Raw genomic sequence first — 24,819 nt, 5'->3', positions numbered from 1 at the left:
TGGCTTTTATTCTCTATTTCTCAAGCCTACTGCTCAGTATCACATAATTGATATCACAATGGTTTGTTCCATTATTCAATAAGAAAAACTCTAATACTTCTTTGTATTTATCTAATTTTACTGCTCGTGCAATACTATTTCTTTTCCCCATACAAAATATCAGAAGTTTGTAGCTCAGCACATAAATTTGCCTTGTTGCATTTTCTGCTGTATTTTCCCTGTTATAGGCAACTGAGTAAAGAAAACAAAAAAAGACTGAATATTAATTTATGAGCACCGTTTGAGGGCAAGGTTTGGCATTCTCCCTTTCCACACTACTCTTTCTAATGACATACAAGGTCAGTTTCCATGTGTACCCTGCCCAGACTCAGCTCTACTTCTCCATCCCCTACCTAGATCCTTCCGTTTCCTCAATCTTTGTATAACTTATAGTTTTGAATAGATTACTGTTTCTTATGTCAGTTACATACCGGGAAGATATTATCTAGGACTGTCACCTCATGGTTGATTCCATACCATTTTCTGGCCAATCAGGATGAACTAGATTGCTCTTGAACTCATCCTCCCATTAGACCCTCAATTAAATTTGAATATCCTCTTTACTGCGAAGAAAATGTTTACTTCCACCTTGATAATACTGTCCATCCATCAGTCACTCAGCCCGTCAGTTGCCAAAATTTCATCCATGCCTTTATTTTCCATTTTGGTTATCCCCGTGCTTGGTTAACTATCCATACTCTATGCTCTGTAAACTTAAAGCCATCTAAAATTCTGCTGCTTGCATCATAACCCAAACTAAATGCTGACCTATCACTTCTGTGTTTACTGATGTACACTGGCCAAATATATTAAATTTAAAATGCTCATTGTTTTGTTTATGGTCTCTTGGATGCAGCCTTCTGCATGTCTGTCAAGTCCACCAGCCCTTTTCTCCATTCTTCTCACTATTCTTCTCACTCTGGCCTCTAATGCATCCCCTCTTCTCTTAGATTGCTGATAACAGGAACTCAAATCCTAAGTCCCATATTCAGGAACTGTCCCTCTAAAATGTTCCTTTCCTCCTTTAAAACACTCCATAAAACCCACTTCTCTATCTAAACTTCCCATAACCAATGTAGATAGTCAAAAAAGTCGGCTTCGACATGGTGGGCCGAAGGACCTGTTTCTGTGCTGTACAACTCTAGAACTCTATAACCTTTCCTAGAATCTTGTACCTTCACTATGTCCATTTTTGTCTCATTTCTGTAGAACATATGATAGTTTTCTATGTTAAAGGGAGTACATTGAGAAAACAGATAAAGCATTACAATGCAGGTTTAATATAACAAAGGGCTCCTACCTCTTCCAAGCTCTCTGAATTATCGTTGCTGCGCTATTCTTCTTTCGAAAAAGCTCTTTTCTGAGTCTTTCCTTTTCCACTATTTGTACTCGGACTTCCAAAGGAATAAGCAGAATATCAGAACTTTGATGACTTGAGGGAGTGCATGAACAGTTTTCAGAGATAAGAGACTGAGAAATTCCAGTTCTGTCCTGAGGTGCTTTTTCAAGGGTATTATGTTTTCCACTGGTTCCAGCTGTTGTTGTAGAATTGCTATTTTTAGGTTTTGGGGAAGTTGGATGCAAAACAGGAGCAATACTCTCAGAGATCTGGCTGCCAATATAGCTAGTATTGTCAATATTGCTTACAATAGGTTTGGCACTTCCAGGTCGGCTTGAACCAGCAGGTGAAAATCGACCACTCTTTAGTCCTACTCCAGGCTCCTCGCAGTCAGATTTCATTTTATGTCTGCTACAAGGTAATGGAGACGCACTCTGCTGTTTCACTAGATTTTTTGTTGTACTGGCTGATCGAAGGACAGCAGGTTTTGATCTACCACCATTGAGTCTACTGTTACTTTCAGGAATCTTTTTATCAATCTCAGTTCTGTCACTTCTTTCTGAAGGCACATGTTGTCTGGAAGCATGTAGTTCACCAGAGACACTTTGTTCGTTGAACTGCTGGTGATTACTGAGGTTATTTTTGGAACTTTTCCTGTTATGATCTAAGATGGTGAAAAAATATGATTTTATATTACATTTTAACAAAAATATATCAATAATAAGGTGCGTATGCATTGGAAGCAATCTGTAAATTCTAAAATTCAGCAATTTTCAAGTTTATGATGATTAGAGGTCTGATGGAATAATAAACATTTCCCACTTATTACACCTATTGTTTGATCTCTTGCTGGTCACCTTAATAATCTATAGAGTTAACCTCTTTCTGACTCATGGATATATCTGAACCCAAGGAGGTTTACTTCCATTACACTGTGCAGTATTTCTATTTCTAGGAACTTTGAGTGAAACTATTAACTCTGAACTAACTTAACTATGTAACAAACAGAGTTAACACTTCATCGACCTGAAACATTACCTTTATTTTTCTCTCCAAAAGATACTGCTTGACCTACATTTTGTTTTCATTTTAGATATTTGTGTATAATATTGCTTTATGAAATATTTCTACTAAGAACCACATTGCCACAGCTGGTATAGGTTTCCAATATGATCCTTGCAATCTGCTGAAAAGGATTATGTTTATTTGTTATAATGAGCTGGATTGAAAAAAACAGGTTCCTAACTGTGACACCAACCAATTTATTAGTCCATACAGAAAGTTGCATTAGCATGAATATGTAATATGGTTTGGAAAAGTTGCTCATTCATAAATACAAGATCTCAAAAAACTGTGATGCAACCTCAAAGTCAGAAAGTCTAGTGACTCCAGCACTTTATTTCTGAAATCACTGCACAATTTATCTTGGATTTTCACACGTTATCATCATGAATGGGCAGCTAGTTATATTACTGATAGTATTTATATACTTGCAGTTACTAAGCACAAACAACATTTAATTCAAATCCTCCTTCTTTTGCCAAAACCTTCCTTTCAGGAAAACTGTATTATGAATGTTTTTAAAATTTGTATTCCTTGATGAGAAAGGTAAATACAGTAGTTACATACATAAAATAGCTTCATTCCTATCCTTGTTAAGATAAGCTCTTACACATTGTGTTTGTCTGTTGACATATAAATTTAATGGAGACTAGAAGACAAGGTATTTCAATGCTTGCCAGAAGATGGTATCTTACTATTATATTCAACTGTTTGGCAATTTAATGTAGCTAACACAATTTATTGTATGTAATAATAATGTTTACATGGATAGATCTCAATACTTGCCAGAAGATGGTATTATACTGTGTTGGTACGTGATTGACAAGTTTAGGAAAAACAATGGAGTGTAAAATAGTAGACAAGAGTTACAAAGATGTTCAAATTAATTGAAAAATTATGTGAAATTGTATTTTAGAATATCTTATATAACTGGTGAAAAGTAGAAGTGAAAAATGAATCAGCAGAACTTTTCCACACTATTGGATTTTATTTATTCATATATTATACGTTATCATTACTTGCAATGCCAGTATATATTATCTGTCCCTAAGTACCCAGGAGAAGCCACCTTTGTCGATTGCTACAATCTATTTGGTGTTGAATTTAAAAATTTTGAACCAGTGTTGCTGAAGAAATGAAAATATATATCCGTAACAAGGACAAGACTTGGAGGGAAGTTGACGTGTTTGCAAGTTCCTGTTGTCTTTCAAGGCATTAGTGGGAGGTGCTTTCAAAAAAGTCTTGGCAAATTACTACAGTGCATTTTTCGGTTGTGCCCACTGAAATCAATGTGAGATGTTGGCTGAAAGATACAATTCTTTTGAGTACTGCTGCATCAGTCTGTTTGACCAGTCTGGAACTGCTCTCCCAATGTGTCACTAAAGTCCATGGTAGGAGGATTTTGAAGGGTTTGGTGCCCCTTTTTCTTTGCTAAATCAAGCGTCATGGTCAATTCCTTTGAATTAGCTCTCAAGGTAAAATGAAATATTTCCTTCCTTCTGACTGACTGAAAACTACTATCAAGTTACTCAGCGAGAAATCTATTTCTGTGAGGGACTCAATCATAAGCAACTGAAGGAGACTTGGAATAAAAGCAGAAAATGCTGGAAGTGTTTAGCAGATCAACTTGAATAGAATCAGAGGTAGATCCAAAAGTTCCTTTGCACAATTCCAAGAAAAGTTGTGTAGCAGAAAACTTACAACCTAAGTTTAGCAATTTTGCACATATTCTGACTCCTGATTTTAGCAGGACTTTTGGCATAATTACTGTTTGCAACCAGCACTAACTGCACTGTTAATTTGCTGAACATCTCCGTAGGGAACCCAATACGTCATAAGACCCTTCAAGTCTTCTCCACCATTTCAGTAAGATTATGGCTGATCTAATCCTTGGCTTCAATTCCACTTTCCTGCCACTCCCCAGAAACTTTCATTCTCTAATAATTTAATCTATCTCAGCTTTAAATATACAATGAATCATCCCTCCAGGATGGAGAGTTACAGAGATTTATGCTTATTTGCAAGAAAACTATGAACTAAGGAGAAATTTCAAATGATTGATGCTTTAATCTGTGTCTGTGCTACTGGGTCTAGACTCCCCTTTTCACAGCATCTACCCCCTTCAAGCTACCCAAGAACACCATGGGAAGATCATTGCCCTCGGGTTTCCCTCCAGGTCACACACCCACCTGACTTGGAAGTACATCACTAGTCCTTTATCACTATTAGCTCTAAATCCTGGCAATCCTTACCCAATGCACTCATGGAGTACCTTTAAATAAAATGACTGCAAAATTTCAAGAAGGTGGCTTACTGCCATTATCCTGAGGGAAACCAAGAATAGGTTATAAATCACGACCTTTCCAGCGATGCCCACTTCCTTAAATTACTTTTACTCTGGTAAATTAAAATTAAACAGCCGCAAATGCTTGAAATCTGAAATAAAAGCCAAATACGCTGGAAATGCCCAGCAGGTCAGGCAGCATCTGTGAAAAGAGAAATAGAATTGGTCTTCGACCTTAAATGTTAATCCTGTTTCTCCTTCCACAGACACTGCCTGACCTCCTGTGCGTTTCCACCATTTTCCATTTTTATTCCTTACTCTAACATTCAACCCCTTGGAATTAAGCCTAACATTCCAATACACTTTACCTGCACGCTAACTTTCAGTGCTTCTTGTACAAGAAGGCCCTGAAACACTAACGTTTAATAGTCACACACAATTAAATAATAAACCTCAGAGACATTTAAAAACTATTCACAGCTTCATGTAGCTAGCAAATTTCAAAACAACACTTTGGCTGTGAAAACTTTAAGGGGCAGAACTTTCTCAGTACACCAGTGGAGGCACTGCCACTGCTCAGGCCATGATGCTGGAATCCAGAATGATTCTGGCCAGCAACAAAGCACTCTGTATCTAGATCTGGGCATGGGGAAAGCTGGTAGCTGGAGTACAAAGTGGGAAATGTGAGGTTATCCTCTTTGGAAGGAGGAACAGAAATGCCGAGTTTTGGATAACTGGAGAGAGACAACAAAATATTTATACTTAGATTTGGGTGAGGATCACTGCAGATTTCATTGTGCCAAATTGTAAGTGATATTACTTGTTGATAAATGAAGATGCAGAAAATGCAGTGCATGGAAAAGAAACTGATTAAATTGCAGAATATTAAGATTCATAATAGGTTGGATTTTGGTTAATGGATTTTCTGTATTGGAATAATAGGTAGATATTTTCTTAATTAGTTTATGGAACATGGTTGTGACTGACATCCTTAATTTTGCAACAACATGGCTTGCTAGGCCACTTCTGATGAAAATTAAGAATCATACACAGGCCAGACCAACTAAAGCAGGTTTCTATTCATAAAGGACATTCGTGAACCATATGGGTTTTTATGAAAGTCTGGTAGTTTAACATGTCATTACTAAATTCTAAAAATTATTTAGTCAACTGAATTTGAATTCCCCAAATACAATGTAATGGTGAGATGTGAATGCCTAGCTCTGGTTTATCAGCTCAGTCCTCCAGATTAATAGTCCAGTAATTACATCATTACATTACCATTTAAAATACAGAAACAAGTAGAAAGTAAAAAATAACGTACAATTGCAATAGAGTAGGAGAAGGACAAAACAGCGGTAGCATTTTCTCAAAGACCCCACCCACAAGTACATCAAATTAGAAAGCCATAAAGGACTTTAGAACACATTTTGGTGAGGTCCAGTTGACAAAGTACTTGAACGTAGAATATAGAACAGTACAGTAAAGGTCAGGCCCTTCGGCCCATGATGTCTGTGCTGACCACAATGCCAATTTAAAATGGTCTATATGCCTCCATTCCCTGCCTGTTCATGTGCCTGCCTAAATGTCTCTTAAACTTTGCAATTGTATCTGCTTCCACCATGTCCCCTGGCAGCATTCCAGGCAGCTTCCACTCTCTGTTTAAAAAAACTTGCCACATAAATCTTTCCCCCTCTCACCTTAACACTATATCCTCTAGTGTTTGACATTTCCACCCTGGGAAAAAGACTCTGACTTGTTACCATATCTATGCCTCCCCTATATACTTTGATCAGATCATCCCTCAGCTTAATACGCTCCAGAGGTCCTATCACCAATCCTTATGGAACATCATTGGTCGCAGACCTCAGTCAGAATAACATCCCTCCACCACTACCAATTTTGAATCCAATCCAAGTTTCCATGGACCTTATGTGCCTGAATCTTCTAGATCAGCCTACCCACCAGGGACCTCGTCAAAAGCTTTACTAAAATCCATGTGTAAAACATCTAATGCCCTACCCTCATGAATCATCTTCATCACTTCCTCAAAAAACTCAATCAAGTTTGTAAGACGTGACCTCCCCTGCTCAACACCATGCTGACTTTCCCTAACAAGTCTAAGCTTTTCAAGATGTGAGTGAATTCTATCCCTAAGAATCTGATCCAATAATTTCCCTACCACTGGTGTAGGGCTCACTGTAATTTCCCAGTTGGTGTCTACTGTCCTTCTTAAACAGAGGAAGGACATTGGCTATTCTCCATTCCTCTGGGACTTTGTCTGGGGCTAATGAAGATAAAAAGATGTCTGTCAAATCGCTGTTGAGATTTTCCACAATGACTTTGTTTTGATGGAGGTGGGTAGAATCTTACAATATGACTCTGAATATACACCAAACAATAAGCACACAATTATTCTCATTCATCTGATATTAATATACCATGCAACTTATGTAACATCTCTTGTATTCAGATTAACTGAGCTATGCCTTAGAAGACCCACTACCATCTATAAAAATGAGACCACTGTGATATCAGATGCATTTTCTCCAAGAATCAATGCATGTGTAAACAATGTACCAAAAGCAGCTTTACCTTTTCTTCTTTTCATCTCTCTTTTTCCAGATCCTGCAGATGGAGGGTGACTCTGAATGGTGTCAGTACTCCTCCAAGGTTTCTCTTCTAATCTGCTTTTGGATCGTCTCTTCAAATCCTCACCAACTTTCTGCTCCAATTGACCACCCTCTGAAATGACGGCTGAGGAGGAACATGCTTCATTTATTGAATAAACATCTGCAATACGGCAATTAAAATTTCCAACTTTTTGTTGTACATTTAACTCAGATTCCAGTCTCTTTTCTTTTTGAAACTCTGCCTCCCTCCTTTTATTCTCCTCCTCACGTTTCCTACAATTAAAAAGATAGAAAATAAGCAAGTGGATCAAGAAGAATGAATGTATACAAGAAGTACAAAATAGCAACTATACGGCAGCAAACCAGTATATAAAAGAAATAAGTGATTTCCCTGTTAGATACTCTCAGGGAGCATTATCCAGAAAAATCAAATACCCACAGACTGATTCTCCATTAGTTTAATAGAAAATGAAATTCTGAAGGGCTGTGAATTCCCAATCTGCACGGTTCCAAACCAGGAGCACATAAATGGGAAACAACAGCACAGATCTACATTTAATCACTTTAATATCTGAGGATTAGTGAATCTTGCAAACATCTACCTTACACTGTACATGAAGGTTATGAATGTGAATGAGGTATTTGTAATTTCTCTTTGCCCAAGATAGAAAAAACTAAATGGGTATTTTGTTGTCAAATTTCAAGCCTATTCTTCTTGACTCTAACCAATGAAGACACTCATGTGATTCACGGAATTATCTGCAACAGAAGATCTTCACTTTGAGCTTTTTGGCAGGGTGGAAGAGGAAGTTAGAGGTTGATGACACCAAACTTGTTTTTAAGTAATATCTGCATGTTTGACAAGTAATTACAGGCCAGTGAGTCTAATATTAGAGGCAGGGAATTTATTATACGATTTCTGAGTGATAGGATTAAACTACACCTGGAAAGGCAGCGATTGGTCAAGGAAGTCACCATGGTTCTGTTGTTGGGAGAGCTTAACTAATTTGATTGAGTTTTTTTTAATAAATTTATTAATGAGGGCAGTGTGGTGGTGTAATATACATGGACTTCAGTAAGGCCACTGACAATATCCTATACGCAAGGCTGGTCCAAAAGATTAGTGCCCATGGGATCCAAGGCTAGTTTGGTAATAGGAAGCACATTGTGATGGTGAAGGATTGCTTTGGTGATTGGAAGCCTGTGACCAGTGCTGCACCGCAAGGTTTGGTGTTGGGACCCTTACTGTCTATTACATAGCTTAACAATTTGGAAATGAATGCAGGAAGTATGATTGTAATTTGCAGATAGCACAAAAGTTGGTGGCATTATTGATAGTGAGGAGGATACTCTTAGGTTTCAGAAGGATACTGATCTGCTAATAAATTGGGAGGAGCAATTTAATCCTGATAAGTGCAAAGTGATGCATTGAGGGAGGTCAAGTAACAATAGGACATACATCATGAATGGTAGGGCCTGAAGGAATTTTCAGGAACGGAGATCCCTAAAGGTGGTAGCACAGGTAGATAAGATGGTGAAGAATGCATACAGGATGTTGGCCTTTGTTAGCTGGGGCATAGTATAAGAGCATGGAGATCATGACACAAGCCTTATAAAACTTTGGTTATGCCACATCTGGGGTATTGTGTGCAGTCCTGGGAACTGTAGGAAGGACGTGAATGTGCTAGTGAGGGCGCAGAGGAGATTCACCAATATGTTGTCTGGAATGGAACATTTCAGTTATGAGGAGAGGCTGGATAGGCCGGGTTTGTCTTCCTTGAAGCAGAGAAGGCTCAGAGAGAACCTGATAGAAATATATGATATTAAGAGGCACAGATAGGGTGGACAATGAGAAACCTTTCCCCATAACAGAGACCTCTCAAGCCAGAGAGCACAGGTTTAAGGAGAGAAGTGGGAGGATTGGAGGAAATCTGAGGAAAATGTTTTCTCACCCAGAGGATGACTGCAATCTGCAGTGCATTGATTGAGGGGATGATGAAGGCTCATACAACATTAAAATGTGTCTGTAGAAGCACTTGAATCACCAAGGCATAGAAGGCTATGGCCCAAGTGCTGATAAATGGAATTAGTATACATGGGTACTTGACAGGTGACATTAACATAGTGGGCTGAAGGGTCTGTGTCTGTTTTATATGACCGGTTTCCACTCTCTTGTGTGCCAATAAAGCAGCAACCAGTTTATTTTTCTCCCTTATGTCCTTGTCCTTCATTGCTGCCTCAGCTGAGGTCATTGATGAACCTGGAATTTTATAAAATCTGCATGGCATACTGTTTATTCACCAAATCAATTGAGTTGGAAAAGGACTAGAGAATAGTACTGCATAAATGGTTAAAACAAATATTAAAAAAAAGAGGTGTAAACATTATGATTGACTGTGCAATCAGTTACAGTGAAAGACGTTAAACATGCATATCATACCCTCCATAGTGAATATTGATTATGCACTGTACACTAGAGCGGACTTCAATGACCATGGAGTGAGGAACCTGATAAACAGCTTGATCATGCGATATCTCTGCAATAAAGCTTTAATTACCCTCAAAACAAGTTAAGCTAATAATCAATGTAATATTTGGAGATGAGCCAGTTTCAAGTTGTAAAGAAAAGTCTGCTAAATTATTTGCATGAAATTCAGCCATTTTTACACCACTGGTTGCATAATGTTAATACGAAAATAATATAAATATTTGAATTGTTGCTTCACATTACAATCAATCATTGTAAAGAAAACCAGAAGATCTAAATTGATGTGCAAAGGAGTCGTGTATCACAGATGCAGCATTAGATCTACAAATGTGCTGGCTTGGCTTGTGTTACACCATACACAAATTAGTAATCTGCACATCACAAGTAACACAGGCATATGCTTTTCAAATCCAACCTAGGACATTATATTTCAATACCTCTGCTGTTGTTGTTTGCAATTCATCAATAGAATGTTGACAGACAGCAAATGTTATATTATGTTGAATTCTGTTCTGCTGGTGATTGATTGATTAATGTTAGTACACGAAAATGTGACTGTCAACACATTAGCAGAAACTCCAGCAAACGACAAGGTACTTATGTGATGTGTCATCATCATTTTCCAAGATCCATACCAATGACAACCGATGTCTGTTCAAGGCTACCTGTCAAGGCAGACTCCAAACTTTATCTGTCATTGCTATCTGGCTGTATTTGTTCCACAGAGGGAACTAATTAAACCCAGTGCCTTGCATCCAGTTAATTGATCTTAACCTTGGGAGTTTGGCAGGTGATGCTCAAAAGCATTCCCTGTGGTTCTAATCAGAATGTCTACAGTTAAATATAACTATTGACTCAATATAAACAGACTGTAATTCTTCCCTCACAGTAATATGGGGAATAGATTGAAGCACTTTACTCCTTATGTCTATCAGTAAAATCAATCCCAACCAGTTATAAATGAGTCTTAAATCATGACAAGAAAAAAAAATGAAGTCTAGAGTTAAACAGATAGCCTATACAAAACAACAAGGCCACATTATCTTTATTTCATGGAAGCATGAACTAAGAATAGTCATGAAAGATAATTATCCATAATTAGTGCCAACATAGTGCTTTATAAGCCAAACCAGAGAACAAAATTACAATCTGATATCATTCTTTGATCTTTGTAAATTCACTTACTCAGAAAATTTGGTCAAAGCAATAGATGCCCTCTGTCTTTCTCGCATCAAATTCAATTGCTCACTGAGACTTTGTGGAGCAGATAACATGAGCAGGAAGGTACTATTTTGTCCTCACTCTCCCTATCTCTCCCCCACTCAATGAAAATTGGAAATGATCCTAAACAGGAGGTGGAGGGGCAGTAAGGGGCAGGCGGAGAAGAGGAAGAATGAAACAATTCAGGACACTGGCCAAAACTGTGTTGTATCATGGAGCTATATCTTTGCAATATCGAACACCCACAAGCCATCTGGAAGGTATACAATGATAGACTATGACAGGAGAAACTAAAAACAAGTGCCCAAAAATAAGTGCAAGGACTATGATGTAAAATTATCACATGCACATAGATTTCAGTGCAAGTAACACACCAACTTCCTGCTGTCTGCTCATTTAAATAACTTAAGTGTTCAACCAGTGCAAACTGGGCTGTTGATGGACTTGGGGCATCAGCAGATGGCCAATATTGTGAGCAGCATGCATTTCTTAAATATAGCTTGCACCTCTTAAAGGGAAGGTGCAACATGACACTTGTGCAGTTTGTGAAGTCAACCTGAGAAACAATGAAGAGTGGCACAATATGGGAGAGTTCACTCCAAGCTTTACAGACATTTCACTGGATGGAACTGTAGAGGAGAGACACAAAATAGAGGAGATGCCCTGTATCTATAGAGGCCAGGAGATCCTCCAGATAACTGTTGTGGTCAGTGCTCAGAATACAGCCTAAGCACCTGATTCTGCAAGTGAGTTAATGGCCTCATTACAGGGGTGGGGTGGTCAAAGTCAGTGAACAGATTTTCAAATGCTATATTTCATAAACTGTACCACCAAGCCCAATGCCCCATCCATCCATCCATCAATCAATCACCTTCCAATAACATCCATTAATAAGGACAGACTCAGTGGGCCAGTTTGGGTGGGTGGGTGGGAGTGTATTTGCAGGATAGTGCATATGTCAGGAGACAAAGTTGCACGTAAGTTCATCATCAATGGATTCAGATGAGATCCACAACTGACTAGGCTACCGATGACAGCAAATGGGCATATATTCTGGGTGTGTATGCAAACCTATCAGAAAGCTCACTTTTGATGTCAAAGAGCATGGAGCCCAGCACCAGCTGCCTGACAGACTGATCAGAAAAGTAAAATCTCCATGGCATCCAGAGGTGGTAGTTCTGAATCCCAAATTTTCAGTGGAGAAAGGGCAATGGGTGTTAGGAATTTTAAAGAATGGAAGATGGAGTACAGTGGTGTTCCATGGGGCTCAGAGCTCGCACCATTGCTTTTCATAGTTTGGCCTTGCATGTAGGGACTATGATTTAGAAGTTGGTTGATGACACCAAAATTTGCACCATGATTGAAAGAAAAAAGTTGGAGGCTGGAGACTGATATAAATTTACTGGTCAAGGGAGCAAAAATATGGCAAAGGGAATCCAACCAGATGAAGTGTGAAGTAATGCATTATGGAGAGCAAACATGCAACAGAATATACAATTAACACAAGCATACTGAGGAATGTAAAGGAACTGATGGATCATGACAGTATATGCAGACAGAATTCTGCGGATAACAGGACAGGAAGAAAAGGTGGTTAAGTAGGCATACAGGATGCTCCCCTATATTAACTGATGTAGAGAAAATAAAAGCATGGGGATCATGTTGAAACCTTGTCTGTGAAAATAATGGTCTGCTTCATAGATAACACTATAGGCATGCTGCAAACATATGTATGGGTTGAACACTGGAATCGATAGCTCTAGTTGCCACTTTTTGGTTGGTGTGGAGACTCTCAGATCGATGACACAGTAACCTGTGGAGAAAGTAAATGCATCATGACTGCTGCTTGGATACAACCCATTGATGAACACAACAGCTGGATATTCAAAAATTATTATCCTCAAATGTGAGTGAAATCAATGGCACTCTGGATCATTAGAAAGACTAATTCTGGCAAAACTACTTGCTTCCTCTGCTTGCAGCTGTCTGGGAAGGAAGAAAAGTGTTTTCGACCCTCTTGAAGTAGACAGTTTCTGGAACCACTTGCATGTAATGCCAGTATGAAAACTGGGTAAGTTGGATAAATCTCCAGCTCCAGTCTGGAAGGATCTTGTGTGTTAGTTCATCTAATCTGTACAACCATTGTAAAAGAAATCCTCACACTTCTCTGAAGTGTAACTGCTGCTGAACAAAGTGGCATATCCAGTGAAGGCCAGATGCAGGTGCCTCATGCATTGTTCTCTGCAGAAATAGATGTAGCATTGTGCTCCTAGAGGTCGTACTTAGAACTTAACACCGATCATTTTCAGCCTTCCCCCTCCCTGCCCAAGCAGGTAGGCCAGCTCTGCATCTCTCCTCTCATTTTCCCTGTCATTCTGCACACTACAAAGTATGGTTACCAAAGTCTCCCCAGTCATGAAGCAACTACGATGTTGTGGAAGACTTGAAGTCTACAAAAACTTCATTAGTTCCTGGTACACCACTCCCTGTAGATTTTACAAATTCCCAAGAAATTTGGAAACTACAAGCACTAACACGTGTACAAACCAAGCAGCAACTAAGTTGTGCACAAGTGACGATCCCTTTAAGACAAGTGCAAGTTTGGGGAAATGTGGGGTGTCCTTCCTCCTGCTAAATGCTTGTTCATCTGTTCATGGCAACAAGCTGAACACATGGCAGTAACTGCATGACTGCAATCCAATTTGACAATACAAAACAGCACTGCTAGCTAACTGGCATCATGATGTGCCTACTATGAATGCTTTTGGCAAGTGGTAGCATTCCACTTGCTAAATCCTCACCAGCTTTCTTTAATAATGTGCTGACCCACACTGGAAACACATAAAAACCAAATGGCATCTACAATGCTCACAAGTTGTGCTACACAGCTGAGCTCTGTAGCCCCAAACATTGTACAGTAAAATTTGGGGGGGGGGGAAGAATTCCAAACATGGGGAAAAATTGATGTTTGAGATGATCATCATACATAATTTTACAAGGATTAAGATATCAAAATGAACTAAAAAGGAAAATTATATAGAAAGCCACTGAAATTTCAGAACAAAAAATGACATAATTGATTGCCATGTTTTAGCAAATTTGTTGGTTTTTCAAATTTTTTTTTACAGGGACCAGTGATTTCCTTGACTTCAACATGCAGACTGCAAATAAAGCACATTGTTGCATTATCTGATCTATCAAGCCGTTGTAACATCCAAGATGTTTATACGATCATGGAACATGGGGGTTGTATTTCCACATGGAGAAAAAAAAGACAAATTGTTGACCCAAAATAGTTCTATGTACATCTATTACAACACACAAGTAGAAATCCTGAAAGAATTATGCATTTTACATTTGCTGCATTGCACATACTATGACAGATATTTTGTACTATAATTATAATACTAAAAGTAGCCTGGATTTTGCTGTACTAAAAAAATGGAAAGTACATTTTATTTTGTTGCACGCAGGAAAGATGGCAGCACCCAGATGTTGAGGTGTGTGCGTGGGCGGCAGATTCAGCAAAGACCCAAAAGCAACATAAAACATCTTCAAGTTATCACCATGGCCACGAGAGGGGATGTGAACAGTGAAAAGAAGACTGGTTCTCAAACCTGATCCTGTGTTTGATTTCACAATAACATTGGATTGAGTCCCCTGAGTGAGGCACCTCATTTGGAAAGATGAAGGCTGTCTTGTGGATGCTGAGCCATTCTGCCTCCTGCTTGAAGAGACCTTTTTGTGGAAGGCACTGTTTACTGAAGCAAAATGGAAGGCAAGCACTGGGATGCAACAGAAATATTTACAGTGAGACAGGAATATGGGAGAGAGATTATCGGCCTCAAACACAGAAAAGTGTAGAAGGATATTGGCATTCGAGAATAAAGGAGCAATTTCGAATTATTTCTGAAACTGATAAATCAAAGCCAAAGTGTTATGTGCTTTCTATGTTCCCATATCCTTCTGGGAAGCTCCACATGGGTCATGCTTGAGTGTAGACCATCAGTGACACCATGGCCCACTTCCAGAGAATGTGTGGATATCAGGTCTTGCATCCAATGGGATGGGATGGATTTGGCTTGCCAGCAGAAAATGCTGCAATTGAGAGTGGCTTGGATCCAGAAGAGTGGACAAAAAGAAACATTGCACACATAAAAGAGTAACTTCAAACACTTGGTCTGTGTTTTGATTGGAATAGGGAAGTGACCACCAGTCAGTTTGATTATTACAAATGGACAAAATTCCTTTTCCTCAAGCTGTTTGTGGCTAGCATGCCTTATCAAAAGGAAGGATTGGTCAACTGGGACCCAGTGGATCAGACAGTGTTGGCACATGAGCAGGTGGATGAAAATGGCTGCTCCTGGCGCTCTGGGGCAAAAGTTCAACAGAAGTACCTCAAACAGTGATTCATAAGGACCACAGACTATGTTAAATCTTTGCTGGATGCCCTAGAAGACCTTCCTGACTGGTATGGTGTCAAAGAAATGCAAGCAAACTGGATTGGTGCTTGCGCTGGATGCTACTTTGACTTTACATTAGAGTTATAAACAGCTTTAATCTGAGTTCCTCCATTTTCTTGTTTGCCAGTCCTTTCACCAGAGAGGATGGAAGATCATACAGCTGGGAAATACAGATGTGGGAAACTTGGGCTTGTTGTTTAATACATATTAACCAACTAAAACAGCTAAATTAATGTTTTTTATGGTGTTGGAGAAGGATTGAATATAGAAATATAAATATTTTAAATACAGTCTGCAGCTGTGAAGCTCCCAATTACAGTGACACGGTAGTGTAGCACTATTACAACACCAGCGACCCAGGTTCAATTCCGGCCACTGTCTGTAAGGAGTTTGTATGTTCTTCCTGTGTCTGCGTGGGTTTCCTCCCACATTCCAAAGACGTATGGGTTAGGACGTTGTGGGCATGCTATGTCGGTGCCGGAAGCGTGGCGACACTTGTGGGCTGCCTCCAGAATACGCAAAAGATGCATTTCACTGTGTGTTTCGATGTACATGAGACTAATAAAGATATCTCATCTCAGCTTTGGACAGTACCGTATGTTCCGATTTTAATTTTGCTCCTACATACAGAGATTTAAATGTAATTTCTTTTTTTAAAATTAACCAGCTTGCAGTTTATTTGTCAATCTGATTAGTTAACACAAGACAATAGGAGCAGGAGTAGGTCACCTGGCTCCTCATGCTTGCCCCATCAAAGAGCGTTCCAGTTGTTTTACCTGCTCAAAGACACCATATATTCTGTTAGAGAGTACAGAAGCACAGTCAGATGATATATAGTTAATATAGGAACTACTAATGTAAGCGAGAACCAGCCTTCAAATGTCTTCTACTGAATGTATTGATACTTGAAGGAGTAATTGGTTTTGAAATTACACAGTGCAGCTATGTAAGCAAAGATCACACTATGAAAAACAGCAGCTGCAATGTCAAAGCTCGCAGCCACTTTAATAACTTGGAAACTAATCACCGTATTTATATGAGACAATGACTGGTTCCTCAACATGTACATATGTGTGAAGACATTTGTTTAATATTGGGCAAAACAAATGAGACATGACCATGAAGCATTCAGGAATAAGATGGCCAATGTATAGGGGAACAAAGCGGACAAAGTGGAGATAATGGAGACAAAAGCGTATGTTAATCAACTCCTTGACAAACATGTCAAAATCCCAAGCCATGACAGACTGATGAAATCAGGGTAAGGAAGATCAATGGACTACAAAGACTGAAATAAATCAGGTGGCTGAGAAAAACCATTGATACTGGGAAATGATAGATGAATGGTGCAGGTATTAGAACCACTGGATTTTAGAAGTAAGGTATTTGGCACCATTGAAACACAAATGCCTTCTGTCTTAGACTTATGCATAGGATTATGGGACGTCCCAGATGGCTACCTGGCATCCTAATTCCACTAAAAATGGTTATGGTTACATTTGATGGGCTGTTAGCCATCTGGAATGTACTATCATTGTATCTAAAAAGTATAAAAGTCCATGTATTGAGTTTTGGGGAGATTCTTCCACCTGATCTTCCCTGTGTTTTTGCTTGTCCTGAATAAAGGCCTAGTACATTTATAGCTTGAGGCCCTGAGTGGGTTTTCAACCACAAGAGATCCCTTGTAGAAGCCAGCACACAGGACAATAAAGTAATCAATGCCACTGCTGCCCAGTCTGAAAAAAATGTCTCCGGTCAACTGAATAGCAAATACTAGAGAAACAAATGACTGCAGATGCTGGAATCTAGATGAAAAACACAATGATGCTGGAGGAACTCAGCAGGCCAGGCAGCAGCCGTGGAGAAAAGCAGGCAGTCAATGTTTCAGGTCAGGACTCTTCTTCAGGGATGGCAAATACCATTCCTTCACCATTTGAGGCATAATCTCATCCAATATTTAAGAAATATATTTATCATCTTGTCACTGGCCACATTAAAATTTATGGTCCATCCTTAAAAATTATCCCTGAACTGAGGAAGTAGTTAAGTCAGACACATTAATGTGTCTGGTGTCACATATAGCTCAGATAGCAGCTATGGTAAGATAGCAGATTTCCTTCTCCGAAAGACATCAGTAAACTTCACTGTTTTTTCACACCAATCCAGTCATTTCATGGTTACCATTACTGAGACTAGCTTTTATTTTAAATTTCACATTTATTTAACTGCTTGTATTTAAATACCCCAGCTGCCATATTGGGATTCAAATTTATGTCTCTGGATCAATAGGTGGAACTCTGGCTGTTAGTCCATTAACTTCTACAGTATGCTATTGTGCCTCCATGTCTTTGCACCCTTGCTTCTTTGTGCTGAAATGTATATTTCTTAACCTGACAGCATGAAATTTGATGGTGCTACTTTTGAGACATAACACTCACTTGGCAGCATCCTTTCGAAGTTGTTCATGCTTCATGAGAAGATTTTTTCTTTCCTGGAAAGCCTTACGAACCATGTAACCTTTATAAACTGCCTGGACTTTGGAAGCAGCAATGTCTTGAATTGCAGCAATAGATAGTGCTCCATGTTCCAGCATATACTGGATCACCTCTTGATGTTCTCCAAGCAAGGCATAATCAAGAGGAGTGAACCTGAAACACCAATTAAGAAACATACATCAACAGAGTAAGCTTCTTTAAAATTTAATACAGAAAATTTTATTAAAATTTTACATTATATGCAGCCAGATTCTCAGCCACTGCTCACAATTTCCATCTTCCAGTCCTGGTTGGTAGTTAATTTTCACACACATTGTCAGAACTAATTAAGGAAATGTCTTTAAATGGTAGCAAAAACAAACTGCAGTAGGAACTCAGCAGGTTGAGCAGCATCAGCGGGTAGGGGTGGGGGGTGGGGGAAGAATTTTTGATGTTTCAGGTTGAAACACTGCATCTGCAGTCTCTTGTGTCTCCACCTTTAAATAATATTCTGAAAGTGATGTGGAAAAAATAGCATTTACTGAGATTGTAACCACTGCTCCACTGTTTGAAGAGCTTGCTCAACTTCTAGCAACACCTTTGATCTACTTTGTTTTAAGAATCGAGCCATCTATAGCTTCAAAAATTATCAGAAAGAGTTGCTGAGGGATGGAGCTCGTCTTGATTTGTTTAATCGACAGCCAATTAGAAAGATTAGAAGCAGCCCAGCTTCAAAGTAATTTAACCTAAGAACAAAATGGAGGAGAGAAAGAAACACAAAGGGAAGGCAATAAGACAGGGAGATAATAAGGAAGCCAAAGAAGTTATCGGAGGGAGAGAAAGGAGGGATGGAGTTGAGACAAAAAAGTGAGAGAGATGGAAAGGAATGTAGAAGAGAAAGGAGAGAATCACAGAGGCAAAGAAGAGATGCACTTTCAAAATATCTGTATATTACGTTTAGTTTTAAAAATAGAAATATTGAGACGTTTTCTCAAAAGTTATAGATAATTCATGTCTGATTACATTTATCTATCTTCGATGTCAAATACGTGGTCAAATATGAGGAAGGTATACAGTAAATATAGCAATGTTTAAGAGACGTTTAGACAGGCACATCAACAAGTAGGTGGGATTAGTTTAATTTGGCATCCTGGTCAGCATAGATATTATGGGTCAAAGGGCCTGTTCCTGCACTCTGCTGTTCTGTGTTCTAATGAAAAATGATTATCAAAGGCAAAATACTGTGAATGTTGGAAATCTGACCTAAAAATAGAAGACTTTAGAAAGAATCACTATCTCTGGACAGTAAGAAATAAAGTTAACAGTGACCAGTAATTCTGCATTCAGTTTCCTGGAGTTACCATGATCCATATAAATGTATAGTGGCTGAGGTTTGAAAGAAGTTTAACAGCCTGTAAACATTTATAGGTTCTGCTGCTTTCTAAAAAGGTATTTTATTCAAAGAAATTTAAGTTTCCTCATTCAGTGACTGACGAGCAGGTTGCGAAATGATCTATTTGCTCAAAGTAGCATTGTATGCAGAAGCACAAAGGATCTCAGAAATACAGTCTGGCTCCCTAGTCTTTAGAACTCTCCCTTTTGGAGTCTCTGCCTCCCTCTATCTGACAATCTAGCTCAAATGAAAACTAAACAACAATTGTTACAAGCCTTTGTTGTTTCACTTAAAAAAAGATTTATCTGGGTCAGCTATGTTTTGAATCCAGCTCAACAAAATTCCCAGGAGTAACTGCATCAAATTTGTAAGTCATCATTGTTAATAACATCAACCTGTTAAGTGCTCGGATCCTTATGAAACCATTTTTTCCACTAGTTGTACATGCACACAAGTATCTGTCACTTCCATGTGACAGTTGAACCAATTCCTGTTAGACAGGCTGTTCGAAGCAAATGATTAAAATCTTGACTAAGTAATTAACGCTTTATATGAGCACTGGAGTGCAAAACATACTAAACATAGAAAAAAATCCTACAAAGTGGTAGTCTGCTATTTTACTATTAAAGTACTGCATCAAGTGAACTCTCGTTCTTTCTGTTACAATATTACTACACAAATTAAAACCATCTGATTGGAAATCTAATACTCCCAGTGATTTCAGAATGAAGAATCTGTGGGTAGTTATTTTGAAGGCTATTTTCAGTTGTCAGGATTTCACGTGTACAGAATTGTAAGAATTTGCATTGCCTATACAAATGTAAGCCACTTTCAGAAGATATCTAAACTCTTATGTGAAAATAGGGCTTTTGTGACAGGTAGTATAAAGGCCAGGGTACTGAACTTTAAGGAGAAGTCTCCCTTTACCATGGGATGACCGACTTCAAACAGTGTCTACTACCACTTTAGATAGTTGGACTGAAGTAGCTCACCAATTTACAAAAAAAAACATTAAACTGTTAAAATAATAAAAAAGTGTGTGACAAAGACTTTCCCAATTTGATAGCAGGCTGGCAACACATATACTTAATTGATGACAGATGGAGAAGAACTTAGGCTTACTTTTCTAAATATGAGCTTAAGAACATATTTGCAAAACTTTGTTTTCTTTTGAAGAGGAAAGTAAACGGACTACATCAGCTTCATTTAACATTTAGCTGAGCAATGCACAGCACAGCAATTGACTCTTCCTGTACTGCAACTACTGGTTGATGATTCAAGAACATCTTCAAAACAAAACTTGGAATATAACTTGCCAGCTCTTTCAGTCTTTGAGGCTGGAGACCTGGGTGAAGGGATGTTGGGTGCCAGTAGATATTTCTGACCACAAAAGCTAATGGCAGACTTACAGAACAAATGCTGCAGAAGGAAAACTTGATTTCAGATCCACCTGCACTACTTACAGTAAGTATTAAGTGCATCAACTTGTATAGAACCTTGGCTATATAATTTGGACTACTGTGAACATTTCAGAATTAGTTTATGTAAAAATAGACAGAAGGGCTGAAGAAGCAAAATGTATACACCGGAATAAAACCAGAGCTAAGAGGTTATACACATTAGGAAGGAATGAACAAGCATAGCTCTTTTATTCTAGAATGGCTGTGGGATGGCATGGAAAGCACACTTTAAGATTATGAAAAGATTTGATAGAGCAGATGTTTCTACTTGTGGAGGTGACTAGAACAATGGGCCATAATTTTAGGCCATCACTAATAAATCTGACAAGGGACCACTTAAGGTATGTTTCACCCAAAGAATGGACAGAATGAAGAACAAGGTGAAACAGATGGCAATAGCACAGATACATTTAAGAGGAAAGCCAGATGAACACGTAAAGACGAAGGAAGAGAAGGATTTATTGATGGGATTAAATGAGGGTGAAAAGAGACTCGTGTGTAGCATGAATACTATGCTTGACCAAACAAACTTCAATGGCCTGTTACTGCACTATTAATACTTTGCAAGACACATATAAAAGGTCAGAGCACCTTGATACAGGTGACCGCATTACGGACTGTTCCACGTTATGGAAATTCACCCTTACAGAATGCACAAATCACTACCCAAAATTTTGGGATATGGAATAAAATTCACTCTCACAGAATTTTATGCTGAAGAAAATGTAAATAAATAAGCACAGATTTTTGTTTTCAATTTGTGTTTCTTGATGCATGTGCAGATGACACAGCCTCGCGTTATGGAAAATTGCTACATGCAAAGAACACTACAGCACAGTACAGGCCCTACGGCCCATGACGTGCCAACATTTTATCCTGCTCTAAGATCTATCTAACCCTTCCCTCCCACAAAGCTCTCCACTTTTCTATCATTCATGTGCCTATCTCAGAGTCTCTTAAATGTCCCTAATGTATCCGCCTCTACCACCTCTGCAGGCAGTGCGTTCCACACACCCACCGCTCTGTGTATAAAACTTACCTCTGACATCCCCCGTATATCTTCTCCAATCACCTTAAAATTATGTCCCCTCCTGTTAGCCATTGTCACCCTGGGAAAAAGTCTTGACTGTCCACTCGATCTATGCCTCTTTATCATCTTGTATGCCTCTATCAAGTCACCTCTCATCATCCTTTGCTCCAAAGAGAAAAGCCCTAGCTCGCTCAACCTATCCTCATAAGACATACTCTCCAATCCAGGCAACATCCTGGTAAATCTCATCTGCACCCTCTCTAAAGTTTCCACATCCTTCCTATAATAAGGTGACCAGAACTGAACACAATACTCCAAGTGTGGTCTAACAGTGTTATAGAGCTGCAACATTACCTCGAGGCTCTTGAACTCAATATTCCAACTAATGAAGGCCAACACACCATACGCCTTCTTAACAACCCTATCAACCTGCGTGGCAACCTTGAGGGATCTATGGACATGGACCCCAAGATCCCCCTGTTCCTCCACACTGCTAAGAGTCCTGCCATTAACCTTGTATTCTGCTTCAAATTCGATCTTCCAAAGTGTATCACTTCACACTTTTCCAGGTTGAACAAATCTGCCACTTCTCAGTCTAGCTCTGCATCCTATCAATGTCCGGTTGTAATCTACAGCAACCTTCTACACTATCCACAAACACCACCAACCTTTGTATCATCAGCAAACTTACTAACCCACCCTCCACATCCTCATCCAAGTCATTTATAAAAATCACAAAGAGATTAAAAACCACTATATGGACCGCTTTCTAGGAATGCAAGACCACCCCCCCCCCAATAATCTGGGGTTCACCTGTAGGAGTACCAGGGTTTTGACCCAGTGACAATGATGAAACATTAATATACATTCATGTCAGGTGATATTTAACTTGGAAGGAAACTGACCAGCAGTTATGAAGCTTGTCCTTCTCTGTATTGCAGCTTCTTTGGATGACTGGCTTTGCAAATGCTTGCTGACATCATTATGGTATTCAGGTTACCTGAACTCAAGCCATGGTGTTAGCCCTTGTTCTATTTTGCTCTTGCAATCTGTCTTATTTATATTTTGCAACCCCATTGTGAAAATAAAGTTATGATCCATTAAAATCACGTCTCCTTTCATTTCTAAACTAAATGACATTCCTACTCTTGCCACCACACCCATAAATAGAAAATGCTGTAAGCACTCACCTAGTCAAGCAGGTGAGAAAAACAACATTTCCAGGTCAAGAAACCCTTTATCAGATCTGGAACAGTGAGGAAGGTTAGGAGTACAGAGAACAGAGTGAATGTCTGAGATAGGAGGCAGTGTTAAAGATAGGTACACATTGAGGTGGATATATCCCTAGGGCCTGATGGGATCTGTTCCAGGATGCAATGGGAAGCAAAGGAAGAGATAGCAGGGGACACAAGAGACTGCAGATGCTGGAATCTGGAGCAAAAAAAAAACAAACTGCTGGAGGAAATCAGTGGGTCAAGCAGGATCTGGGGAGGCAAAGGGATTGACGACCTTTCAAGTCACAGACCCTGCCTCAGGACGAAAGTGTAGAGGGGGTGATAGCCAGTATAAAAGGGTGAGAGGGAGGTGTGAGACAGGGGCTGGTATGGCAATAGGTGGAACCAGGTGAGCAAGGGACTGCTGAGCAGATGGAGTCAGGTGGGGGAGGGGGAAGAGTGGAGTCAAGATACTGGGTTACCTGGGTGTTAGGTAGAGACAGATGGGGAAAGACAAAAAAAGGCAGATGGAACTAGGTGAGGGAAGGAGCAGTGTGTGGAGGTGGAGACAAAGGCTGAAAGGTGATAAGTGAAGTGGTGGAGGCTGCTGATTCATATAGTCACTATTAACGCAATGCAAGTATACTGGTATTTGGGGTAAAATTATTATAAATGTGGTATTCAATTTTCCAAACATACCCTGTGCAGTCCATAATATATTGCTTGTGTAAGTTGGAATAACCACACTTACTAAAGTATCATTCTAAACACTGTACAAACTACTGCTTTACTGTCACATACATTTTCATTGTGCTGTGGACTAGGCTTATTTTTGGTGTGCAAGGATAGTAAGTATGAAGCAAAAAAAAAATGCTCATACTTCTTTGCTCGAGACATTGTTCTAACATCATGACTTTCTACAATGGAGTCAGCAGGACATGGATGCAGCAGCTTGCCACAGTCTCCCTTACCACCCTTGAGATTTTCACTTTCCACAAATGGCAGGCACTAAAATGGTTTGGGGATGAAAGGTTTCAACAACCAGAGAATCTGGCTTTATCCTCCTTGGAGCAAAGAAGTTTGAGAGGAGATTGGATAGAGCTGTACAAGACCATGACAGGTTTAGATGGGGTAAACAAAGAGAGGGGTTGTTCCCATTAGTGGATGGCTCAAGGATTGGAGAAATATTCAGAATGATGGGCATAGGAGATCTGAGGCAAATACTTTTGATGAATTGGAACTCAATTGCAACATTATAGAGTAGAAATTTATCTTCCACTGTCTGCACTAAACTCAATTTTGGTGGTGCTGAATTTCAGAAGCAGAAGAGTATGTGCATATGCTTCTATATCACATATTTAACCCATGTGACTAACACTGAATTTCTACCCCCTATCTTTAAATGCAACATAAGTCTTGTGCTAGTGACCAGTGACTTTAACTAATGTCAATGTTTTGATGATTGCAGGTGGTTACCAAACAGATTATCAGAAAAGTATATAAAGTGCAGGGAACAAGAAAGAACCTCAGATCTTAAAGTTATTTTAATATTATAGACTAGCTAATATGATGATCTAATCAACAATTTATTGTTATTTATAATCAGTCATTATGTTTTTAAAGATGGGGAGTTGCAATCTGTTTACTGAGGCCTACATGTAGAGGAAACAGATTAGAATCAGATTGCAAAAAGCATTTGGCTCAGAATTTAAGGGAAAA

At 39.1% G+C, this 24,819-nt stretch overlaps 1 protein-coding gene across 9 annotated transcripts in view; it reads right to left on the bottom strand.

The window, feature by feature from the left end:
* The window catches only part of invs (inversin), a 356,685-nt gene that overhangs the window by 192,652 nt on the left and 139,214 nt on the right, over positions 1-24,819 (bottom strand). For all 9 annotated transcript variants that reach the window (XR_007956423.1, XM_052016840.1, XM_052016843.1 and 6 more), the window contains 3 exons: positions 17,968-18,177; positions 7,320-7,630; positions 1,340-2,042 (listed from right to left, as the gene is read on the bottom strand). Coding sequence is in view for 8 of the 9 variants with exons in the window: in XM_052016840.1 (XP_051872800.1) it covers positions 1,340-2,042; positions 7,320-7,630; positions 17,968-18,177 (1,224 nt within the window). In the remaining variant the exon portion in view is untranslated. The remainder of the gene's footprint in view (positions 1-1,339; positions 2,043-7,319; positions 7,631-17,967; positions 18,178-24,819) is intronic.

Source organism: Pristis pectinata, chromosome 5, assembly GCF_009764475.1.
Source record: "Pristis pectinata isolate sPriPec2 chromosome 5, sPriPec2.1.pri, whole genome shotgun sequence".
NCBI classification, from domain to species: Eukaryota; Metazoa; Chordata; class Chondrichthyes; order Rhinopristiformes; family Pristidae; genus Pristis; species Pristis pectinata.
This window is presented reverse-complemented; position numbering and strand designations above follow the sequence as displayed.